General features: G+C 34.5%; 3 protein-coding genes across 6 annotated transcripts; 2 read left to right on the forward strand and 1 right to left on the reverse strand.

Annotated features, from left to right (window-relative positions):
• Positions 1 to 1,107: 1,107 nt before the first annotated feature.
• On the reverse strand, positions 1,108 to 2,517 carry LOC110721226. Its single transcript, XM_021900375.1, has one exon. The coding sequence runs from the start codon at positions 2,515 to 2,517 to the stop codon at positions 1,108 to 1,110; it is 1,410 nt and encodes a 469-aa protein (XP_021756067.1).
• A 9,049-nt stretch (positions 2,518 to 11,566) lies between these two features.
• On the forward strand, positions 11,567 to 15,430 carry LOC110721201. Of its 4 annotated transcripts, none has more exons than XM_021900342.1 (8): positions 11,567 to 11,863; positions 12,071 to 12,140; positions 13,463 to 13,916; positions 14,010 to 14,260; positions 14,346 to 14,552; positions 14,706 to 14,804; positions 14,903 to 14,984; positions 15,069 to 15,430. In XM_021900342.1, the coding sequence occupies exons 3-7, from the start codon at positions 13,466 to 13,468 to the stop codon at positions 14,963 to 14,965; spliced, it is 1,071 nt and encodes a 356-aa protein (XP_021756034.1). In that variant the 5' UTR covers positions 11,567 to 11,863; positions 12,071 to 12,140; positions 13,463 to 13,465; the 3' UTR covers positions 14,966 to 14,984; positions 15,069 to 15,430. The 4 variants fall into 4 exon arrangements, with proteins under 4 accessions (XP_021756034.1, XP_021756035.1, XP_021756037.1 ...); XM_021900343.1 differs by having other exon boundaries at positions 14,346 to 14,513; XM_021900345.1 differs by lacking the exons at positions 14,903 to 14,984; positions 15,069 to 15,430 and having other exon boundaries at positions 14,711 to 14,804.
• A 5,170-nt stretch (positions 15,431 to 20,600) lies between these two features.
• On the forward strand, positions 20,601 to 22,160 carry LOC110721202 (histone H2A.Z-specific chaperone CHZ1-like). The gene has a single exon (XM_021900346.1). The coding sequence runs from the start codon at positions 20,881 to 20,883 to the stop codon at positions 21,406 to 21,408; it is 528 nt and encodes a 175-aa protein (XP_021756038.1). The 5' UTR covers positions 20,601 to 20,880; the 3' UTR covers positions 21,409 to 22,160.
• Positions 22,161 to 26,119: the final 3,959 nt, after the last annotated feature.

Raw genomic sequence — 26,119 nt, forward strand, 5'->3', positions numbered from 1 at the left:
CTGACTTTCTGCTCAAAGCATCTGCCGCCACATTAGCCTTTCCCTCATGATAATGAATATCCAATGTATAATCACTCATATACTCCAACCATCGTCTCTGTCTCCCATTCAAGTGCGTCTGGGTGAAAATGTACTTCAAACTCTTATGATCCGTGAAAATCCTACATGTCACCCCATACAAGTAATGTCTCCAAATCTTCAAGGCAAACACTATTGCAGCTAACTCCAAATCATGGGTTGGGTAATTCCCTTCGTGAACCTTCAACTGTCTCGAGACATACGCAATCACCCTTCGATTCTACATCAATACACATCCCAATCCTAACCTCGATGCATCACTATACACGTCATATGGATCACTCCCATCCGGCAAAGCCAGCGCAGGTGTTGTGGTTAACCTTTCTTTCAAGATCTTAAATGCCTCCTCACACTCTTGGGTCTATGAGAACTTATGCTCCTTTTTCATCAAACTTGTCATGGGCTTCGCGATCCTTGAAAAATCCTTCACAAACCTTCTGTAATAGCCTGCTAAACCCAAGAAACTCCTTACATCCGACACATTCTTTGGGGTTGGCCAATCACTCACAGCTCGAATCTTGCTTGGGTCCACTGAAACTCCGTCCTTGGAAATCACATGGCCCAAAAATGCTACTTTCTCCAACCAAAACTCACACTTAGACAACTTGGCATACAACTGATTCTCTCTTAAACATGACAACACTTGTCTCAAATGCTCCTTATGCTCTTCTTCATTCTTTGAATATATCAAAATATCATCAATAAACACCACTATAGACTTATCCAAGTATGGCCTAAAAATCCTATGCATCAAGTCCATGAACACTGCAGGTGCATTGGTCAAACCAAATGGCATAAATGTGAACTCATAATGACCATAACGGGTCCTAAAAGTACTCTTTGCAATATCTTGCTCCGCAATTCTCAACTGGTGATAACCCGATCTCAAATTTATTTTTGAGAATACCCCTGCTCCTTTCAACTGGTCAAACAAATCATCGATCCTTGGTAATGGATACTTATTCTTCACCGTCACCTCATTCAACTCTCGGTAATCAATACACAACCTCATAATCCCATCCTTCTTCTTTATAAACAATACTGGGGCTCCCCAGGGTGATGAACTAGGCCTAATATAAACAAATCATCCAACTGGGTCTTCAACTCCCTCAACTCAGCTGGAGCCATCTTATATGGAGCCTTAGAAATAGGTCCAGTTCCAGGCACTAGATTGATAATGAACTCGACATCCCTCACTGGTGGCATACCAGGAATCTCATCCGGAAACACATCTGGAAACTCTTCTACAACAGGAATACCCTCTTCACCTTTCTTTTCCTCACTTTCAACCTCTTGAACACTACACAAAAACAAAGGACAACCCTTCTTAACTAGCTTCTGTAGTTGCATTGCAGACACAATTCTCAACCTTGAACTTTTCCCTTCCTTTTTATACACCACTTTGGTCTTACTTGGGCTAGTCAAGGTGACCTTTTCAGCCGCACAATCAATTTTTGCTTCATACTTTCCCAACCAATCCATACCCAGAATCACATCAAAGTCATTCAAGTCAAACTCGATCAAATCAGCCAGAAACTCTACCCCAGAGATGGAAATAGGCACACTCAAAAACAATCTCGAACAACTCCTCACTTCCCCAGGCGGAATAGACACATCTAGAGAAACTGACTCAGGACTCTCTAACCCGAGACTCCCAACTACTTCCTTAAAAATAAAAGAATGCGACGCCCCTGAATTAAACAAGACTTTCACAGGAAAAGAACTTATAAAGAAAACACCAATTACCACATCATTAGCAGACTCAGCATGCCAACTGTTCATCACGAACACACGGCCCTTTGGGGCACCTCTCGTACCGCTACTGGTTCCAGCCTTGGTTGTAGGTCCACTAGATTGAGGTGGTTTACTAGGTGCACTAGACTCTTTCACCTTCCCAGACTTAACATCAGCTTCCTTCTTGAAACACTCATACTCACGATGTCCCAACTTCTGACAGTAACGACAAGTTACCGGGTTTCCCTCACAGTCCTTCCCTGGGTGGTCTTTCTCACACCTCTTGCAGAAATACTTCCTCTTGGGTTTCTCACCCCTTTGGTTCCCATTCCCTTTATGGTTGGATGACTGTCCCGCATTCCCCTTCCCAAAGTTCCCCTTATTGTCCCTCCTATCTCCAGAATTCCCTTGGTAATTTCCATTAGGCTTGCGCCTCTTTTCACCCCCGTGAAAAGAGTCTGGGTTCTTCCTTTTCTCTCCCACCTGCTCTATCTCCCTCCCTTTAATTCCGTACAGATGGGCTGCACGGCCATAGACTTCATCTAGGGTCTCAAAAGTCACTCCTCCTAGCTTCCCTTGGAGGGTCAAGGTTAGGCCTTGCTCAAATCTTTGAGCTTTAATGGTTTCAGTAGGGACTACTTCCGGGGAAAACCTCATCAACTCAATGAACTTGTTGTAGTATTCACTGATTGACATGTTTCCCATTCTTAGGTTGGTAAACTCCATACACTTCTGCTTTCTAAGGTAGGAAGGGTAAAACTTCTCTCTCAAGGCTTCCTTGAACTCATCCCACCCAAAGTTTGGTCTTTTCAGCAACTCATCCTTTCTTTGGGCCTACCATAAGTCAGCTTCCTCCCTCAAGTAGTAAACTCCACTGTTCACCCTCAGCTCACTTGGGCAATTGATAGCATCAAACAGCTTGTCAAACTCCCTAATCCAGTTTTCAAGGCTGGTTGGGTCCTCTTTTCCCAAGTAAATAGGTGGTTTAGCTGCAGCTACCCTCTTAAAGACTTCACAATAGGCATCAAGCTTGGGATTTTGGTGTTCCCTGTTCACCACTTTCGTGATGTTCTCAGTAATTTGGGTCAACTGCTTAAGGATCTTTCCAACTTTGGAACCAGTGCGCTTACTCCTTAAATGTTCCCTCATTCTTGGAGACATAATTCCTGGGTATGATTATTACACTTGGAAATCAAAACAAGTTCTACTCATACAAGCATTTAATTCACTTAATAACATAGAGAAATTTCAAATAATTCATTTTATTTCATTAATAATTAATGAAAATACAACCTTGTCACTTAGGACAATTATTGAAACATGAAACAAAAACATAGTTCAAAAACAATCAAATAACATTATAGGCATAACCATCTTCAATAGGATCATAATCCGGATCATCACTTCTATTGCTTGGTTCGGCCATGAGAGTTGGGTTATAACCACTATAGCTTGGAATAAGGCCTGATGAGCTTGACCCAGATTTACTTATATTTCTGTCTGGGGCATGAGTGTAACTTGGGCTTTTTGTTGGGCTTACATCCCCACAAGGTTGGCTTGAAGAAGCTTTGGGGTTTTGGGCTCTTTATTTTGCAGTTTGAGAACGAGTTCTGGGCCTTTTTGCAATGTGGAATTGGGCTTTTGAGCTAGGATGTTTTGAAGATTCAGAGCTCAAAGATTGGCTAAGAGAACAGTAATGCTTGCTCCTACCAAGAGGTGGTACGGACTCATCACTAGATTCCACATACTCATGTCGCTTCTTTGGGTATGAAAAAGGTACTTGGGCATTTAAGAAGTACATTTGGTCATTAGGTCCAAAGGTTCGATCTCTTGGGATCGTGGGAATTTTCACAACTTTCCTCTTAGGTTCATACTTGTGCTCCACATAGTGCAAGTCCCTCTTAAGGCTAGACATAGTTGCTAACCACTTGCCTTCATGATGGTGCTTCTCATTCCACATTCCGTCTTCCTTAATTACATCCCCATATTTGTCAAAGTGATGTTGGTATTTCTTAATTCTAGGCAAATGGGCCAAGGCTAGAAGAACCATCCAAGGTTGTTGGGTCAAGACTTCCTCACCATCCTTCTCATAAAGGGTCAAGGCCAAAGTACAAATTCCAGTTATGAAATCACTAATTGTGACTCCACTATCTTTCAAGTAATGAATGTCAAAATATTGGTGTCTCATTGCATCAATCATTTTCATCTGTTTCACACATACATGCAAAACAATTAATTAAGTGTCAAATCACACAAACAATCCAATTCAAAATCCATTTGCAATAAGCAATTCATAACTCAACCAAACATAACTCAAGATTACCCAACCATGGGTAATAACTCAAAAATTCGGACCTCTAGACCACACTCTAAGGTGTTTTAACACCAACTTTAATGCACACATAATCGCATACTCAAGTTTCAAACAATTTCAATTCTTTTTATTTTCGAAAATAATAAATATGTACTTGAATCGAGATTAAAGGACGGTCGAGCCCGCATCTCCCAGGAAAGTTACCTACGACGTTGAGGCGAGCCTTTCCTAGACAGAGAGTCGTATCCATTATAGGCCTCCGTAGAGAACTCAAGAATCCTTTTCTCCTTCATCTTTCCACAAATAAGAAAATAGTTTTTTAAGTAAAAATAAGGCTTTTGACTCACACACAAATGCGAAACTCTATCTATCCTATATGCCCTCTTAAGTCTACCCACAATTTTAATTACAATTTTAATCTTTTTAGGACCTTGAAATCAGATACCACTTTGTGAAAATCTGATACCACTTTGTGAAAATCTGATACCACTTTGTAACACCCCCAAATCTCCCTCTACGGAAATACTAGTGTAATATGTATAATTATACCGTAGAGATAGACTTAGGCGTATTACCGTCGCGTGATTACGCAAGGCTACTCAACTTACTGAAAATAACAATACTTTGTAGCGGAAACTTCAATACTCTTCCTTATTAATAATAACCATAATAGTAACCAATGTTATGAGTACTCAAAATAGATACAAGACCAAATTCCTAATTTAGTGAAAACCAATCCCGGGACTCCAATGCATCATTTATTGACTCCAACCTGAACATAAGCAACACTGCTTACCATTACGGTAAACAGGGCGAACCAAAACAAATAAGAAGTACGAGTTAGCAAAATATGCTAAGTACGAAAAGTGCAAGATAATTAAACTCAATTTATTCGCAAACATGCTTTAAAACCAATTTCCAATAAATAATCCAATAATTCCAAACTCATGGTTTAAAACCAATTCTCAATAATTCCAATATCAATAATCAATAAAACCAAATCCAATTATTTTAAAACCAATTCCTCATATTAAAACCAATTCCTCGTATTAAAACCAATTCCTCTCTCAAGTGTGCACACCCCCCAAGCTAGTCTCCTTATGTTACAAGGCTATTCTTGAGGAAAGACCCGGTCATGCAAAGTCCAAGGCCTTATCAATAAACCAAATCCGCAAAGTGGGATTACCAACATGCTTATAAAGCATAAATAATAATAATAGTCCATGATTCAATAAATCCTCTTTAAAATCCAATAATTCAATCTTTAATGAAAACAATCCAAACTCCTTTTCCATAAATCCAACTTGCTTTCAAAATCAATCCTTTTTAAACATGAATAATAAATTAATTAATCAAAACATGTTATAAAAATCAATACCCCAATTTAATTATTAAAACCAATCTATTTATCATACTTTTATTTCATAAACCACATTTCAATTCAATTTAATTCAAACAACATAAATCATTCAAACATGTTTCATTCAAATCGATCACTTCCAAGGTATCTAGCCACCTAACGTACCTTGATCTTCACTTAGCCAACAACACTTCAAAAGAACTCTCAAGTAGCTTGATCAAAAACACCCTACAAATAAATATAACCTTAATCAATATAAGGTTAACAAATAATCACAAATAATTAAATTAAACCCTCCCAACTATATGTACATGAACCTCTTAAATTAATTCAACATGAACATTATTAAAATCTGATTTTATATAATTAAAACTAATCATAATAATTTTATATTAATCTCCCATAATAATAATAATAATAATTGAATAAAAGAAAAGGAGAAGAAAAGAATTGAATTTGCGTAGGAAATAAAAGGTATAACTTTCAGAGGCTATAACTCCTTTGATATAGCTCAGAATTGGGTGATTCTTGAGCCTAACCTCAAGTATTTTTCGAGAGAAACAACTTTTTGTGAAACGTCACTACCCCAAAAACTGACCAGAAGTGCCCGAAAATTGGCTTCAAAGATGAACGGGATGATTTGTGTAAAATTGAGGAGAAGAAAAGAAGAGAATTGGTGTGAAGAATGTGAGAGGTATGAAGGGGTATTTATAGGCTAGTATGAGCATGAATTATGGTAGGAAAATTTAGGAAGAATTATGGTAATTAGGGTTTAAGAGATTACTTGAAGAAGTGAGCAAAGATTTAAGGAAAGTTTTGATATTTGAAGGGATTGTGTATAATTGTATATGGAAGGTATGTATGTCATGAAAATATTTAGGAAATTGGGATTGCTTGGGGAATAATTAAGAAGAATGAATGGCAAGAAAATATAATAATTGGATATCAAAAAGATGGAGAATTAGAATTATGGAAAATAGGAGATTTAAGGGAGATAATTAAAAATACAAATACCAAAATATTTTCCCAAAATCTTTATGGGATGGTCGAAATTATTGAGCTTTCCTAAGCTCATATTTTCGGCCTTCGTATTTAATATTTAGGAATATATTTTGCTAGTTTAAAGGAATTAAAAATAATTGTGTAAATAATATTTATTGTAATAAATAATTAAATAATAAAATACCAAATATTCACCAAATAATTTAACTAAATAAAAATCAGATTTTCACATAGGAAAATCCGAAATTATTAGCTAATTAATTGGGATTTTTGGACCTATTAAAATAATAATAAAATATAGCTTTTGCCTTAATTAAAATATCTTAAATATAAATAATCCGGTTTTTAAAATAGGATAAATGGATAATAAATCTTATCCAAAATAATGATTAGTTATCAAAATACTTTGGGAGCCAAAATTCAAATATCATTTTGGCTCCAAGATTTAAATAGTAAATTGAATTACTAAAATACCCTTTTTAGAAAATAATAATTAATTAAGAAAATACGTATGAAAATACAGGGTATTACACTTATGGTTAGCTAACCTTTCAAGCATTTGATCTATAAAGGAGAGGGGGAAGTGGTCCTTTTTAGTGGCGATATTCAGTCTACGATAATCAATACACATACGCCACCCTGTTACAGTTCTAGTGGGAATTAATTCATTTTTATCATTAGTGATCACAGTCATCCCACCTTTTTTAGGCACTACCTGCACAGGAATTACCCACTTGGAGTCAGAAATAGGATAGATAATACCCGCATCAAGTAATTTCATAACCTCTTTCTTGACTACTTCCTGCATGTTAGGATTCAATCTTCTTTGGGGTTGAATGCAGGGCTTATAGTTTCCCTCTAGATGTATCCTGTGCATACAAAAATCAAGGCTAATATCCTTGAGATCATCAATATTGTACCCAATTGCTTTCTTATAGGTTTGAAGGACCCCTAGAAGTTGGGAAGTTTGTAGGTCATTAAGTGCAGTACTGATGATCACGGGGTATAGTTCCTGCTCATCTAGAAAACTATATTTTAAGTGAGAAGGGAGAGGTTTTAGTTCAGGTTTCTTAACCTCTGCAGGTTTCGATTCCTGAACAAAATTTACTACCTTCATTGTCTCCTTAGGGTCTAACTCTTTTAGGGAAAGAGCTCTTTCAATATCATGTACTTCATTACCCCAAACGCTTGCATTATCTGCAGATAAATTCTCGCAAAGAATTTCCTCCAGGGGATCCCTTGCAAGAACCTGTGGCAAGCTATCATCACAGATATCATCCATTATATCAATTACATCAATAAGACAACAATTTTCCTCTAGCATAGGTCCTTTCAAAATTTTCCCTAAATTAAAAGTAACATTATCATCACCAACAGAAAGAGTTAGTTTACCATTTTTAATATCAATAATGGCTCCTGCAGTATGGAGGAAAGGCCTACCTAATATAATGGGAATTTGTGTATCCTCAGCCATGTCTAAAACAACAAAATCAACAGGGATAAAAAATTTACCAACTCTGACAGGGACATCCTCTAAAATACCTAGAGGGTATTTTACAGAACGAACTTCCATTTGCAAAGTTATATTAGTAAATTTTAAATCACCCATATTAAGTTTAGCACAAACAAACGATGGCATAACACTGACACTGGCACCCAAATCACACAAATCTTTATCAATAAAAACATCCCCTATATGACAAGGGATAGAAAAACTACCAGGATCCTTTAATTTAGGAGGGGATTTATTTTGCAATAAGGAACTACATTCCTCTGTAAAAGCTACAGTTTCTACCTCATTAAAGGCCCTTTTCCTAGTCAGAATGTCTTTCATAAATTTAGCATATGTAGGAACCTGAGTGATTAAATCAGTGAAAGGAACTGTTACCTGCAAGTTTTTCACAACCTATAAGAACTTACCGAATTGTTTATCAAACTTACTCTTCAATTGTCTATTAGGGAACGATAGTTTGATAACTGGGCTCTGCACATCTCCTCCCTTATCCCGAGATTTATAGCCCTATAAGGTTAGCAGAATTAGCGTTTGGAATAGAGGAATCTGGATCAGGAACTGGTCCATCTCCCTTTGGCATAGGAGGTCCATCATAATGTGAACCACTCCTTAAAGTGATTGCATTAGCATGATCTGTGGGATGGATTGGTTATGATGGTAGATCTCCCTGCTGACGGGTTTGTAGGGTAGATGAAAGTTGTGCAATTTGATTATCCATGATTTTATTGTGAGCTAAAATTGAATCAATTTGCGCATCCCTACTCTCCATATGCTTTTGCATGTTGGTAAGCATTTCTCTAATTTCTGTCATAGCAGGGTCGGAAGATGATGAGGGTTGTGCTTGGTTTTTCTAGCCAGAATTAGGATGGTAATATTTCTGCTGTGGTGGAGGTTGCTGTTGTGGTTGTTGTGAAGGTGGAGGGTTTTGTACATTGGTACTCCGGTACGAAACATATGGATGGTTTCGGAAACCAAAATTATAAGAGTTGGAATATGGGTTATTTTGCCTATAGGTTTGGAAGGCATTAACTTGTTCCATGGAACTCCTACAATCTTGCTCCCAATGCCCTACAATTCCACAATTTTCACAAAAAGCTTCATTGTTAGCAACAGTAGAAACATTAGCTACAGAGTTAGGAGTAGCAATAAGATTATCTAATTTCTAACAAATAGATGTTAATTGAGCTTGCAAAAAGGATACGGAATCAACATTATGTTTTCCTTTATTTGCAAACCCTCTCGGATTCTCGTATTGGGAATTGTGTATTTCCATATCTTCGATAACCTGTCCTGCATCGTCCACATTTAAATTCATGAATCTCCCACTAGCTGCAGAATCTAGAACTGATCTAGATGAATTTCCAAGTCCATTGTAGAAAGCTTGGATCAATTGCCATTGTGCCAGATTGTGGTGGGGGCATTCTCTCTGTAGATCCTTGAACCTCTCCCAAGCCTCATATAAAGTTTCATCGGCCTCTTGAGCGAAGTTCTGAATAGCACTCCTTAGTATAGCTGTTCTCTCTGCAGGGTAATATTTATTATAAAAATTCAAGGCAAGAGTTTCCCAGTCAGTAATACCAAGTGCAGTTCTATTCAAACCATTAAACCATAACTTAGCTTTGCCACATAATGAAAAGGGAAAAAGAATCTCCCTGATTTGGTCCTGCGTGACCCCGGCTTGTCTAATGGTGTTACAATATTGGCAGAAATATGCAATGTGAAGATTAGGATCTTCACCCTTAGCTCCACTAAATTGCTTCCTCTCTATCATAGTGATAAATTGGGGCTTGATTTCAAATTGCACTCCATCTAAGGCCGGAGTGGGAGTAAGGTGTGGAAAATCTGTGAGCTTTGGCTGCGAGTAGTCACTGAGCTTCTTTTGAGCCGTCATCTCTGATTTTGTATCTGAAGGAATTTCTGAGTCACTAGAATCAAATGGAGGTTCGATTATTGTTTTCCTCAGAACCCGCCAGGATTTGTCTATAAAGATTCCTTTGCCTATGAAACGAGCGCTCGATCTCGAGATCGAATGGGATGTAACCTGATCTGGAACATCTGGGCATAAACAAGGAACTAAAAGACAAATATGAGAGTTGCCTCAAAGAACTAACGTTCTCTAAGACAAGAGGGGATAATCTAGACTACAAAATAATAATCAGAAAATAAAAATAAAACCGTTTTAAGTATTTCTGCATGTCATGCAGATGACCAGGGTTCGTTCCCCGGCAATGGCGCCACATTTTGACAGGCCCAAGTCGTATTCACCTAATCAAAAATAAAACCTAAATACACTAACTATGTAGATAGGGAAGAAGGGTCGAACCATAGGGAAACAAGTCAATTTATTCCTAATTAATTAAAAGCAATCTAAATTATCAAGTAACCAAATTATTATAAAAAGGTAATTAAACTACTAAAGGTAAGAGTGGGAAGGGAGTAAAATAAGAGGTAAATCAATGAAGGAAAAACCTAGGGCATAGGTTCACCAATAAAAAATATTCCAGGGTAAATCATAATAAGTAATCATCAATGCATCAATTAATCAGACTATAAAGGGCTTTCGCTACGTATTGCAATCACAGAGTTAATTTACCGGTATTAAATCCCATCTCTCGAATCTCGACTTAACCATTTATAAATTAGTCCGCCTATTGAAACTAAGACTAAACATCAATTCTCATCTCTCGAATATCAAATCAATATTGCTAAACTCATACAATTAAATCTGGCCAAACCTAATTGCATAGCATTAGATCAATCAATAGGAAAATAATCAAGCATTGATAATCAACAATCACAAATTACCCCTTCATATTATGTATTAGATCCCCATAAACCCTAGAAATAAAACTACTCACGCATAATTAAATCTAAACTAATCAAAACAATAAAATAAGACATGATGAAAGAATTAAAGAAAGTAACTGAAATTAAAAGAGAAGAAATTGTTACCAAAAGTAATCTGGATTAAGGAATGGAATTAAGAACAAAGTTGAGAGAATTCTAAGAGAGAGAAAATATTCTAAGTAGAGATAGAAAGTCTAAAAGAGAAGGTAATCAAAATGCGTACAAAAATCGTACTTAAAACATCCCTAAAACAAATCCTAATTGAAAACTAAAATCTCGGCAATCAGGTGCCTCCAAAAACATGCGCCCGATCGGGCCCGCCTTTTTCTTCAAGGTATCTCCTGGGCAGCCGCGCCCGATCGAGCTAATGCTCACCCGATCGCGCGCGCCTTTTGCTGGTGCCTTCTTCTGCGAGCCCGCCCGATCAGGCGCAAGCTTGCCCGATCGGGCCCGGTCTCTTCCTCGAGGCTTGGACTTCGATTGGGCTTGATTCTTCGGCCCAATCTGGATTTTCTTTTCGGCTCTTGAATACTCGGTCCAAATGCCCCGGTATCTCACACCGAGCCCTTAATCGCCGGCTCTAACCACTACTACAAAAACAGTCTATTAAGGCGCATTGGTAGTCGCGCAACATGTTAATAGTGCTAAAATATGCACTTTCCGTGTAAAATTAGAGCACTTATTAAAAAGCACTGCAATATAGCGTTGTTACAGCTAAAAAAACTGCGCCACTTAGTTTTATTTTATTTTGTGAAATATTTCAAAACTCCCACGACTCCCACTATACTTCTGCAAATCCCTAACCTATCACTACTAAAAATATGGAATTGCCCCAATTGTGCGCTCATCAATCTCCCTAATCTCTCTGAATATCATCCTCAATTTTTTACTTGAAGAACCATAAACATTTAATTCGTTTTCTTTTTGCTGAATTTTCCCTTTTAATTTGCCCAATTCGTCAATTTTGTTTGAGAATTTTAATCGACCCATACAAATTCAAAATTCTCATTCTAAGGTAAAGTTTTTCTCATAATTTTTTTGTTTTTCTATTGAATTTCCCCTTTTAATTTACTTAAATTCTCTGTTTTGCAAATTAATTTACACGATTTTCTGATTTTTTTTCCGGGTTTTGTCAATTTCTAATCTTTATATGTTTATTTCGCCAATTCCAATTTGCTGAATTAAGCTCAGTTTTTCCTATCAATTTCGGCTATAATTGCAGTTCTAATTTCAATATTCTCGAAAAAACTCTTGTCAAAAAGAAAGAGATCCAGAAAAGAGGCTACTTTCAGGTATGTTTATTGCATGTTTATTTAGATGTAATTTCGTCTATGTAATGCATATTTTCTCAGCAATTTTTCATCAATAGAAGTGTTTAATGTTTCATGTTGCTTATCATGTGCTGTGTTTAATTTCTTTGGCTATCAATTTTGTAATTATGTATTCTTGAGTGTTTAATTCAATCTTTAGTATATACCCTGATTACTCATGTCTCATAATTCTGTATAAGTAATGAAATTAATAAGGTCCAATGATATATCTCAATCAAATTGAATATGAATTAAACCAGTATGATTAGATTATCAAAACATCATGTCAATGAAATTAAACTTGGTTGTTTGACACCTTTAAGCCATTAGACATACTGTTTCTATCATAGTTACTTAACCAAATAATTATTAGCAATGTTTGGAGGTAGTAGTGGTGGGATTAAGGGGGTCGGGGCATTGGCATTGAACGCGGTTCCCCTGAATTTTTCAGGGGTGAATTCGGTTGGGGGTAGTGGTGGGGATGTAATGGATGACAAGTGGAGAAAACAACAAATATTGGAGCTTGAGGTGTATTCAAAGCGTTTGGAATTGGTTCAAGATCAAATTAAGTTGTCATTGGATGAGCTCAGATCAATGGGGAGTTAAAATTATGTATCAGGGTGATCGAAGTAGGTTAGTTGATGCGGATTTGTGAGTTTCTCTAATTTATTTTTCCTGTTTGATCAATGATCGAATATCGATTTGGCTGATTATATATGTGTAGGTAGCAACTTAATCTTGAGAATCCCTATTGTCAGCTTCTGACAGTAAGATGGACTTATCTGAAGCTCAAAAATGTTGCATTTGAGCAGATTTATATAAAAAAAATTAATATTGAGTCACTATGAGATCACCCCCCTCCCCCACTAATTACAGTTGCTCTGATCTAAAGTCTGTTATTTGGTTTCATGCTTTGAGTTTCTGTTTGAGTTTTGTTTCATGCTATTCTACTATTCTGTTTCATGCTATTCTATTTCATGGACTTCTGCTATTCTGTTTTTTAAATTCTGATCTAAATTTTGTTTCATGCTATTCTGCTATTCTATTTCTAAAGCTTTTGTCTCGACTATAGCAAATTTGCAACTTTTTCAATGTATAACCTATTATGTATTGCAAGGGAATAGCTCAACTCCATTAGCATCTCAAATTATGAAGATTTGTGTTGCTATTCTGCATTCTAATTACAAGATAAATCTAGTGGTTTTGAGTTGTTTTTCTAATCTGATTCTGGTTCACCAAAATCTAGTGTTGATTGTGTTGTTTTTGGTTCACAAAAATCTTATTCAAGTTTCTTTTATTGTTAGGGTATGGCGTTGAGCAAGAACAAGAGATTGCGATTAACTACCAATCCTCAACAAGATAATGGCAGTATTGTGCATCAAACAAACAACTCCGTTAATGGGTCACATGCTCAAAGATCTACAAACGAAAGAGATCAAAGGGTACAAAGAGAACAACCTTCAAATGAAAGGAATCGTAGAGACCAAACTTCTACAAATGGAATGCAACAAAGGAGACAAAGAGATCAAATTTCTAATCATGAATTAAGGGAGCAAAGGGAACAAAGAAACCAAAATCCTTCAAATGAAATGCATCAAAGTAGTCAAAGGGATCAGATTTTTCCAAATGAAAGAAGTGAGCACAGGCAGCAAGGGAGACAAACAAATCAACAATCTTCAAACTTAAGGCACAACAATTCTAGTGAAGAATCAGGTGGTTCTAGTCACAGAAATGATGTTTATGAATACACAATTGAAGGTAATGTGAATGATGCAAAAACATGGATTTTTTTTTTCTTATTTTCATTTGCTTAAATTTAGTGGAACTATATTGTTCTATTTATTAAAACAGATACAAATGGAAATAGAAGACGTGGAAAGACTGTTCTAGCAGATGTTTGGAATCTACCAGATGGGCAAAGAATTGTAGTTGAAGTTAATAAAGAGAATCAACCAATTGGTGATGAAGGAGGAGTATTAGGCTACTTTTGTGGAACAGTTGCTAGGAATGGGTCACTTTGCTCTCTAACTTATACAAGATGGGATTTATTGAAAAAAGGTTGTAATAAAAACAACCAAAAATTGATATTACAGGAAGTTGAGGTAATATGAGTTTATTTTATTTTATTTTATTTTTTGTATGAAAAATGTACATATTTTATATTGTTATAATATTTCTTTGTTTTAGAGACGATTTCTTTACCCAAAAGCACTTGAGAAGTGGATATTGAAGTCAATTGGGCATAAATGGATAGATTACAAATGCTACTTAAAAGGAAAAGGCTATGATGATGATACAGATGTCAACACTCTTTATGATAATTGTCCGGATGATGATGTTGATTATGATCAATGGGTTAGTCTTGTCAATTTCTGGAGGTCAGAAGAAGGACAGGTCTGTTTTATATATAACTTTGGTTTATATTAAACTTGCTAGTTACTTTGAACATTATATAGGCAGCTTTGCTAGTTACTTTGCTTTTGGTTGCCCTATGTATTTTTATATATAATGTAAATGTATATATAAATTTATTTTGCATTGTGGAAGAAAAGAAGCAAGCGCAGTAAAGAATCACATGCAAAGGCCAAAGTGAAGCCAATTCATACTACTGGTACTAAGAGTCATGCACGTGTTCGTGAAGAGATGGTATCTTTTTTTAACCATGTATAATTTAACTTTTCGTACACACTTTATCTTTGTTGATTATTAGCTAATTTGTAACATCTCTTTGATGAAAATCTTAGAAAAAAAAATTTAAACAAGAGCCCATCACGTACTCAAGTTTATTTACAATGTCACCAACATGAAAGTGAAGCGGATATAACAGTGAGTAATATTTTCCTTCCTAGAATCCTCATTTAGTTCAATTATTTTCTCATAAATTATTATGAATTTGTGCATGCTCTATAGAATCAAATAAAAAAAGTTGCAACTGAGCAAGGAGACCAAGAAGACTTGGATGATGATCCTGTTTCAAAAGTTCTAGGAAAAGATCAATATGGTCGTGTCCGTGGTTTAGGATTAGGTGTTAAGCCATCGGATGTGGGCGAATCCTCTTACCCTAGATTTTGCAATGGTTTGAAAATGTCCTCTGATAATGAAGCAGCAATTATACACTATTTTCGACGACTGAAGGATAAAGTGAATAGATTGAGACATCGTGTCAAAAAGCAAGCATATAATATGACAAAGGTGAAAAGGACGCTAGAAGATCATGACATTCTTGTGACTCTTGCCTCAGAAACTGAATCTGAAACTGAATCTGAAACTGATTCTCTTGCTACCGAATCTGATGAGTATTCAGAGGCAGAAGATGATGATGATCAGGTGATTAATTATAATACTATATTACAACTCCTATTTTGTGTCTTTATAGCTATGGCATGGTCTTGATATGGTTGTCGATATGCAACACCAATCTGATGGGCACCTTACTTTTTTTTTTTTTTTTTTTATGCCCATATAACTGTAAAGTATTTGTTTGGCAGTTAGCTTGTAGGTAGAGTAATTGTAATAAGTAGAAAATGGTTCTGTCTCATAGTTACATAAGTTGCTTATTTTTAATTGTATGATTACTTACTAGAATCATATAAAAGAAATATGTTGTGTGAACTTGGAACACTTAATTAAGGATCGTACTAATTTGGTTACAATTTTTTGTCTTTACTTTTAAGTGAAATTGGTTGAACATTGTCATTTGCAAAATTCTAAATTAACAATTTTGCATATTACATTGACGATAATGTTAGTAATGTAGGAACTATTAATTAATACTTTGTTTAATGTTAGGAATGTCTCTTTCATCTTTGAGTGTTTAATGTTGGGAATGTTAGTAATATGTATGTAGTAATTTCCAGGTTTGATTTCTTATTATTGATTGGTACATTTGCGCCTTTTAACTTGATGATATAAAGTTGATAACTTTTCTCCTTTGTTATTTTTCTAGGATGTTGAAGCTTCTCCCAGAGCTAACAATGACATTAATCGTAGAGATTAGTTATTGCGTTACCAAGGTTAGATTGGTTATTAAATGTCTAACATATATTTTTTATTTTTTTTTATTTTTTTATCATCATATAATAATTTTAAATATAGTAGTTGACTATTTGTTTTCACTCATGCAGGTTATGCTTTGGCAACTTCAAAGTTGGAACATGAAGACAATTTAAAGCATCAATATTTAGTCTTATAAAATAAATCTTCTATTGGCATAGTTTTGGTTTACTTATTAAGTACATTCTAGCTGCTGAACGGTTTTTTTTTTTTTTATTTTATATATATATATATACATATATATAAATGTGTAGGAATTTAGATGGTTATTTGTTTAAATGATTTTAGATACTTTATTTCATGTTTCTTGTTCGATGACATTTATGACCATAATTTATTTTAATAAAATTTTTGGTGTTTAGAATTTTATCATGTAAAAAACAGGTAATTTAGCAACGCTCTAAATGTTATTATAAATGCTATTACATAACCACACCATTGTACATCTTGCGACGTTAAAAAGTGCCTGTGTAAGATAGTGTGGTAGTTTACTTCTTACGACGCTTAAAAGTGCCTTGATAGGCTATAGGTAAGTGCGTTACATAAATTATGCCGGCGCTTAAAAGTGACGCTAAAAGTATAGAAAAACACTCCTAACAAGCTATGGCAGCGCTTACAAGTGCCTTGGTAGGCTGTGTACAATGCGGGTTCCAAGGAATTGGCGACGCTTACAAGTGCCTCTATAAGATGCCGAAAAGCGCGTCAAGGTCGCGACGCTTTTTTAAACACTATACCGACGTTATTAAATAGTGTCGCTATAGGGTCTTGCGGCACCAGCTTACACGTCACTTTTCGTGGCTTCGGTAAAGGGTGTAGCAGCGCTTTTTTGCGTCGCAGGAGCCCATTTCTTAGCGTCGCAATATCCCTTTCCTGTACTAGTGAACCAGTCCTGGGCTTCAAAGAAAGGTCGTGTCCTCCTAATGTTCTTAGTTGCTCCATGAAAAACCCGGAAAACGCTCCAAATGTGCAATTTCCTACAAAAATCAAGCAAAACTACAAAAACATTAGAAAATACCAATTAGTAATAAAAGTGGCTCTAAAGAGCCAAAAACACTACTAATTATGACCAAGGGACGGGGGTAAAACACTATATAAATTGGACACATCAGGAATAATTATTTTATGGAAAGCATGTTGTTATGAAAAATAATATGGTAAATGGATTTTCTTAGGGAATAATCAAGGATGATTTAAGGTAGAAAAACAAGATGATCAAATATTTAGGAGATGAAAAATAAGAATTAAGGAAAAGTAATAAAATTAAGGAAGATAATTAAAAACATAAACTACAAAAATAAATTACTCAAAATCAATCAAGGTGTTTGAAAAATTTGACCTTTCCATAGCTCAAATTTTCGGACCTCTGTGTAGATTTTAGGAACTTATTTTGGTAGATTTTAAGGATTAACAATGATTGTGTAAATAATAATTGCATAAAATAATTAATTAAGAAAATATCAATTATTCACTAAATAATTTAACTAATAAAATCATATTTTCCACACTAGGAATATCCAAAATTCATAGCTAATCATAGGAATTTTCGGACCTTTTAATAATTAATAAAATATAATTGTTTCTTAACTAAAATATCCGAAATATATATAATCCGGTTATTTAATAAAATAAATGGATAACAAATCTTATCCAAAATCCAAAGATAATAATTATATTTTAAAATACTTTTGGTGCCAAAATTCAAATATTATTTTGGCTCCGAAATTCAAATAGTAAAATAAATTACTAAAATACCCTTTTTAGAAAATAATAATTAATTTATTAGAAAATATGTTCCAAAAATACAGGGTATTACACAAACGACGGTTTTCGGAGCATTCCTCTTCATCTCTCGAATTGTTGTCGTCGTACCTTAGGGTTCTGCCGTTAATCCGGGATCCTCGACGCTCTTCCTAACGACCTAGCCACCACCCGTCGTAATAAGGCTAGGTCGTTACGAAGAGCGTCGAGGATTCAGGATTAACGACGAAACCCTAGGGTACGACGACAAGAATGCGAGAGATGAAGAGGAATGCTCCGAAAACCGTCATTTGTGTAATACCCTGTATTTTTGGAACATATTTTCTAATTAATTAATTAATTATTATTTTTTAAAAAGGGTATTTTAGTAATTTTTACTATTTGAATTTCGGAGTTAAAATAATATTTGAATTTTGGCGCCAAAAATATTTTAAAACATAATTATTATCTTTGGATTTTGGATAAGATTTATTATCCATTTAATTTATTTAATAACCGGATTATATATATTTCGAATATTTTAGTTTGATTATAAACGTTACCGAAGTAATAAGGGTACGATTGTCCATTCACACCGAATGTTGGCGGTGGTGATCATTTTTGGTGGCAGTGTTTAGAAATTCACATAAGTAATGGATCTTTAGATGAAAATTGAGGGTAAAGGTTGGATTTTTTTTTTTGGAATAATCGAAAGATTGGATTTCTTAGGGAAGACCGGTGAAAGGTTGAATTTTTAATTTTTATTTTTCCTTAAAACTTTGTGAAACATCTATTGTTGCAATTACTAGATTAGAACCTGTGCGATGCATGATTTATATAAAATCTATAGTTATAATTTGTACATTTTTTTTAGGACAAATTTGTACATTATTTCAATGTAGGAGTCTATTAAATAGTGGGTTAACTAAAATTATTTCATTTTTTAAGGATAAATTGATTCTTGTAGTTGAAATGCAAAAGCTTCTAATATTCAAATTTCAAATTATTAAAAATGACAGCTCAAAAAAATGATGACATCATCCTTCCATTAAGGCAGGAAAATCTATAATAAATATAACTAAAAAAAATAACTGCTGACATCATCATTTACAAGTGTCAACTTCCCATAAAAAAATTTCCCTCCAAAATTTTGGTAACATTATTATTTTTTTTTCAAGATAAAAAAAATGTTTGGAATTATTAAATTAATTGCACATTTCCTAAAATATTTTATGCTAAACTTGACTAATTACACAATATTTCCATGGATTAAAATTAAAAGTTAGTGGCTAGAATATTTCATTTTTCTAGAAACATTTTATCTCCCCCTACTTTATACATTTATAGTGTCGTTTTTGGTGTTTTTATTATTCCTTATTAGTTCTTAAAAAATTAATGGAGGATGAACAGTGAATTAATGCTCCGGAGTAAAATCTTATAAATATGTTTTAAATTTTATTTAAATTATGAAGTATATAGTATGTTATATGATTATAATACTCTATATTTAACATCATATCTTTCGTAATAGCTCAATTTTATCTAATAAGAAAGCAGACGATTCATTAGTGTTTTTCTTAAATATGTATTACATACATCTAAATAAGCAAAACAAGTATTACGTCATGCATCGCATGAGACTAACCTAGATTTTATTATGAGAGTGACATAAATGTCAACAACGTTTTGTTTTACTATTAACTAGATTATCCCTGTGCGACGCACGGTTTTAATAAAAAAAAACTAGTGTGTGGCCCGGGCTTGCCTCGGGTGATACTTTGAATAATTTCGTTTTTATATTAGATATTTTAAAAGACGTAGTTCATAATTTTTTTTAAGTGGTAAATTTGAAAACAATGACAACAATAACTCATTTTGGATTTTTTTTTATTATTTTATATTACATTATCATACTTGTACTATATGTATTTATACATAAATGTGGAAACATAGATTATAATTTAATTCTAGCTATGATGACAATACATGTGGTTTTTTGCATGCATTTTTAATTTAATTTGGATAATTGAATGATGATGTGGCATAATGGTAGAGGTTGTTGAATGATGATGTGGCATAATACGGATGTAAGAAGGGGGAGGAACTAGAAATGGAGGAAATTAGGCATTTACAAATGCATAACAAGGGGTATTTATGTAATTATACATATGTACAAAGGAATGCATATTCTGGTATCATTGGATGATCAAATGGTCCACTGAATATACCGTGTAACTATATATGCACATAATGGTATTATATATGCATTCAGTTATACAAAATTTATGCAAAAATGGTACCACTAATGATTCAATGGTATCATATAAACTTTCAGTGGAACAATCAACATGTGGTCCCCTATCACGTGATACAAATCCGACCAAAAAAATAGGTGGAGTCCACCTACAGACCTCTCTTCCTATCTCTCTCCTCTTTTCTCTCTCTATCATGTGTTTTAATAATATTTTAATCAATGTTATGCATTTATAAATGCCTAACTTTCCTCCCTTTAAAATTCCTCAAGAAGGGGTACATGTGGCACATACATAATTTTATAAACGCCTTTTAATAGATAGTATAGATTATAGTATATATATATACAATAACTCCAAAAAAAAAAAAAAAAAAACTAACACAAAAAAAATGACATCATCAATGGTTTTACGTGGGAAAAAAATTCTTAAAAAACCAACACGCATACTATTTTGAGGAGAAATGATGTCAACAATGTTTTGTTTTAATAATAGTTAATAGATAGATTAATTACGAAAATATCAGCCCTAACTTCAGTAAAAAGCTTTAAAAAAAAAAAAAAATCAAAAATCACTCGCTCAGTCGCTGCTGAACGCCTGAACCCTTCATATACCCTTTGCCCCCTTTCTCTCCCTCTCTTCCGAGAGAACCCAAGCTCAAAAATCCCCAAAATCCATCAATGGCGGACGTCAATAATTGCCCCGAACCCACATTGCCAACCAAGCGTATCCCAGATCCGACTACCGATAACTCCGCCATTGATGTCAAAAGGCAGAAACTCGAAACCCCAGATAACAATGGCAAAGATACTCCCGAATCTCTTGAACCAACCCCAGAAAACGACGTCGTACACAAAGGAAAGAGTATCGTAGAACAACTAGACCCAGAAGCAAAAGAAGTTGAAGAAGTGAAGGGTTCCAATGGCAGCAAAGCTGAAATTGACAGGAAAGGGAAGGGTATTCTAATTGAAGAAGACGAAGAAGAAGATGAAGATGATTCCGATGATGATTCTGATGATTCGGGTTCCGATGAATTCGGTGATGAATTATCTGATGGTAGTGATATTGCTGAAGATCCCTTGGCTGAGGTTGATCTTGATAATATTCTTCCGTCTCGAACTCGCCGGAAAATCATTAATCCTGGTGCTTATCTTGCTACTGATCTTCCTCCTGAGGATTCTGATGACAGTGATGACCCTGATGCTTAGAATTTTTTTTTATTTTTTTTATCGAGGTTAGTTTTTAGAATTTGATCAATGTGTTAGGTTATTTAAGTTAGAATATATGTTGTGACTTGTGAAGAATGATACTTTTATTAGTGTTTTTTTTTTATTTTATGATTATTATTATTGGATTTTTAGCTATTCCTTTTTTTTTTTTTTTTTTTTTTTTTGAAAGCTCTATTCTTTGTTTTTAATATGTTTATGATCTTGGTAGCATTGTTTTATTTCTTTCCATAGAGACTTTTTGCTTGGTTTTATATGTTTGATGATGTTGTTAGTAGGTTTGTTGAGGGCAGTAAATTAGGTGTTATAGTTTAGATTAGAGGGTTTGCACCTATGATGTTGTGGACATATGATCATGGAAATTTTTTGAGTTGCTTTGCAGTTTTTTGAGCACCAGGTGGGTGATTAACATTTGTAGCCGGATTAGCTGATAGCATTAGTGGAAGCCCTGATCTTTGTAGCATTGTTTAATTTGTTTCTATTTCCCAAATTCGGACTTTTTGCTTGGTTTTTATATGTTTGCTGGTGTTATTTGTAGGTATTTTGTTGAGGCAGTAACTTAGGTGTTGTAATTTAGATTAGAGGGACTGCACATATGTTCATGTGATTTTTCAAGTTTGTTTTGCTATTTTTCGAGTACAAGGTGGATGAAGCTGGATTAGTTGATAACATTAGGGAAGCCCTTAGGTTTTTTTTTTTTTTTTTTTTTTTTTTTTTTTTGATTTTTTTTTTTTTCATGTATTTGGGCTTTAGTAGAATTAGGGGTAGATTATTTTGCTTGAAGAACGTTGTATCCCACTTTCATATTTTGTAATAATTGGAGCCACTGGCTTTATAAGATGGTATAGCTTGTCTTTTAGTTGGAGTTTGTCTTTTCGGTGTTGTGAATGATTGAGTGAATTTGTTCACTGTAGTGCTTGGTATAACAATAATATGATGGCTCTTTGCTTTGATTCATTGGGAAATTGAAAAGAATAGAAAACGAATTGTTAATCATATTGTGGAAAAGGAAATGGGAGATAGGTATTGTGTTAGATTGGGAAGTAAACCTAGTACTACACTGGTTAAGAACTGTTATTAAAAATTGACTCAGAACAAAAACCCTATATATATGAAGATAAAGTTGGTCTTCTTTGTGAATTTCTTTGAGTTCCTAGTCTGCTGGGAATTCCACTTCTTGGACATTTTGTTTTGTAGCTGCTTATTTTATTAATGGTGATTGATGTCATATCTGGTAATAGGCTGACAAGATCACAGAACATAAGTTCTTTTGGCCAAACATGTTAGTATGACTGGTATCTCTGAAAGAATTGTATTTAAAAGCCTAGAATGCAAGTGGTGGACTGGTGGGTATGGTCACCTAAATCTTAGTATATAATTTGCAAACGTAGTACGGATATGTAGTGCATTTTTCACAGGAAATGTTTATGGTATAACATATGACTAGTTTGCAAAGATTCATGCAATCATACTTATAAGGAGAAATACATTACAAACATGGTCATTACTGATTTTATGAAGAGAAGTTAATATTTGTGAGTAAAGTTGCAGTTGTATTAACTTTGGCATGGAAATTATCTTGTATAATTTATATGCAATCTCAATTACATTCCATCAAATATTACCATGTAAACAATTGGCCGTTAAAGGAAGTCTAAGGATGTAGGGTACAGAAAGACTTGTGAGCAAAGAATGAAAAGAGACTGGGAAAACGAAGTCCGCTAGCTAAAGATAAGACCTTGGTTTACTTCTAAATTGGGGATGATGTTTATTAACTGAATCTTTTTTCCCATTCTAGTCAGCTATATAATTTCTGTAGGTAAACCACTTGGCCACATTTTTCTATTGGCTATCTGGAAGGCCAGCTTGGAGCTGCTTAACAGAGTGTTCTGTTTTTTGCAATCTAAACTTATTTCCCATCTTTTGTCATCTGTTGTACTGTAAGATATTCTGACCATTAAACCCTAAATCAGAAGTAACTTTTAATTTGTTCATGAGAAGGTGTAATTTGTGTCCAATAGGATTCACTGAAATTTCAGCATAGCCTCGATTTAAGTCTATATTTTTCTGGATGTATTTGACTTTTCTCCTTGGAATTTTTCGCTACTGGTTATCCTATATGTTAGAGCTCTATGATCTGTCTAGAACTTGTGCGCGAATTTGATAATTCTTGTCATGGGCAAGCAACTTGAAATTCATTTGCTCTATTATCTGGGGCCTAAGAGGAGAATAAGATCAGAGAGAGACCTTGCATGCCTGGCTTTGAGTTGCTTTTTCTGTAAGAATGTTGAGTGTAGCTTTTAGAGTTTAGATGAAGTGCATCAGATCAATGTTGAGATGTTTGGTCCTTTGTATACTTGCCTACTTGGTGATTCAACTAGCTTTGTTTTTAAGATTTTGCTACAGCATGAAAAGAAAATGCTAGAAGACTTTTGACATTGCTTAGAATCCATCAACTGTAAAATAAACTTATGTGGTCTTTGTGGATACGGCATTTCAGAACTTGGGAAAGCAAGGGTGTCAGATTTTTACTCTGTAATTCTGGTTTACATTAGGACAGGGGAATGTGTGTAATATTGAAAGTAAACTTAAATACAAGATGTGATAATAGTTCCTAATGCAATTAAATTAGTTGTAATGACTTGTGATATGTGAATATATATTAGATGGCAGCTGGTTAAAACAGTGATACTAAGCCATTGTATATGCAATTTTGTTAGGTCCTGGGTCAACTATTCTTCTGTGGTCCCTTTCTTTTCAATGTTCCATATTCTATTCATATTCATTTGTAATTAAAAGAGAAGGCAAAAATCATGTAAGTCTCTTCCCTTGTATAAAAATGAAGGCAATTATTTGTACTTCTTTGTATTTGAAAAGAGGATAACATAATGGAATAAGTTTCAGCACTTAAAAGTAAGTGATCAATGTTAAAGAGTAAAATACGCCCTACAATATCCCCTATACATTGCAAATTCTCTACTCGTCTTCCCATTTGGAAAGCTCAAAATAAGCTCTTTAAATGGGCAAGTGAGCAAAAAATTGGCCTTGTGTGTTCCTGTATTTGGGTATATGATGCAGTTCTCGCTGTAAGGTATTAATTTGCTTCATACAGTGCAAATCAGCATAGAAAGGGATAGTTAGCTTCCATATCAGTATAGTAGTAAAACTTTGTAACTTGCCTTGCTTTTCTGGTGTTGTCATGTTGGTTTGATATAACATAAAGCTTGATATGAAGCTTGTCCTTTCTTCTGTAGGAGAATGCTTCATTATTTTGTTGTTCTTGTATCCTCTGTATGCTTTCTACATTTTGCAACATCTTAAATATCCATCTGTTTTTGCCCAGTCCATTTTATCTTATATTATCCTAAAGGATTTATTTTGCTCATTTGATGACATTCATGACTCATGACACTAATGTTTCTAGCTACTGATCATGATTGTGACTACCTAATTGTGGTGACTAGGATTGTTTAAACTTTAAAGCGTGGTTCACACCACACACCAAACCGATTTTTGTAGCATGGTGCAATTTTCTGTTCGAAATTTTTGGTTTAGAATTTTGACCACATTGTGCCATTGTGGTTTATGATTCAGATGCGGTTTATCAAACCAACCACATTAGAACGTATACTGTTTCTATATTTTTGTTATAAAGAAAAAGGTCAAATGCTTATTCAATATAGGTTATATAATTTTATTTTTAACTGTGAGTTATGTTTGCACAATTTTTTTTATCTTGAATTCTCCATTAATTTATTGGACTAGTTAAATAATAACTCATTTGTTTTGGGTGCAGGATGATCGGGTAGTGGTATTGAGTCATTTGATGTGGTTTGATTTTATTCATATTCAGTCAAGGAGTCATTTGTTTCGGTTTGGAATAATTTGAGTTTATTGTCAGGTAGCTTGTAATGATAGATTAACCAATATTAGTCATGTATATATAGATTGATTTGGTTTGGATCAGTGTTGGTTTAGGTCTCAATGGATTCATGTGATTTCTAGTTTAGTTTGGCTTTGAGTTAGATAAACAGAAGCGAGTTAGTCTTGCCAAGCCCTGTCAGAGCTCTATCAACTTAGGTTCGATTGCACTCCCAAAAACTATACAGTAGACGATTAGAGGTTAAAAAGGCCGTCCTTATGTTGATAGTTGTAGCCTAATTTCTGAGACAAAGTGATACTTTATCGAGCGATGGACGTGTCCATTAACTTCCATCGGAGAGGGTTAGGAGATCATCCTTTGATAGTTTGCTCACTTTACCTTGTATCTTTCAGCTAATCTTGTTGTTACAAGGCCCAGGCTAGGCTTTGCCCATAGCAATATCAAACTTGTCATGTCGTAGCAAACTGGAAACTTGAAACTTACACAAAAATTGCGCCCCACTACACCCAATCCTCCAAGCAAATTTATCACTGTTGCAGCAGCATTAATCTTGACAACCCCCCCCCCCCCCCCTATCGGAGCTACAATCTCGATCTGTAGTGGGAACATGGATCATAAGAGCATTCCTAATGGTGGTTTAAAATTTTATACCACCCCCTCTCTTTATAATTATTTCACTTCCTCACTCGTGCAATATTTTTTTTTTCTTTTTGTTTCCAATATGTATCAATATGGGTGTATATAGATATTACTTTTAATTTATTATTATAGCATCTTGCGGTAAAATACATTTAAACCATAAGTTGAGTT

Source organism: Chenopodium quinoa, unplaced genomic scaffold (assembly GCF_001683475.1).
Source record: "Chenopodium quinoa cultivar QQ74 unplaced genomic scaffold, ASM168347v1, whole genome shotgun sequence".
In the NCBI taxonomy this organism is placed as follows: Eukaryota; Viridiplantae; Streptophyta; class Magnoliopsida; order Caryophyllales; family Amaranthaceae; genus Chenopodium; species Chenopodium quinoa.

Excerpts from the sequence above, each read along its gene's own strand:
- LOC110721226 (XM_021900375.1), bottom strand. The coding sequence starts at position 2,517 with ATGGGAAACATGTCAATCAGTGAATACTACAACAAGTTCATTGAGTTG.
- LOC110721202 (XM_021900346.1), top strand. The coding sequence starts at position 20,881 with ATGGCGGACGTCAATAATTGCCCCGAACCCACATTGCCAACCAAGCGT.
- LOC110721201 (XM_021900342.1), top strand. The coding sequence starts at position 13,466 with ATGGCGTTGAGCAAGAACAAGAGATTGCGATTAACTACCAATCCTCAA. Across the intron at positions 14,261-14,345 it reads TGATATTACAGGAAGTTGAG|AGACGATTTCTTTACCCAAA; the intron begins GTAATATGAGTT and ends TCTTTGTTTTAG. Across the intron at positions 14,553-14,705 it reads GGAGGTCAGAAGAAGGACAG|AAAAGAAGCAAGCGCAGTAA; the intron begins GTCTGTTTTATA and ends GCATTGTGGAAG.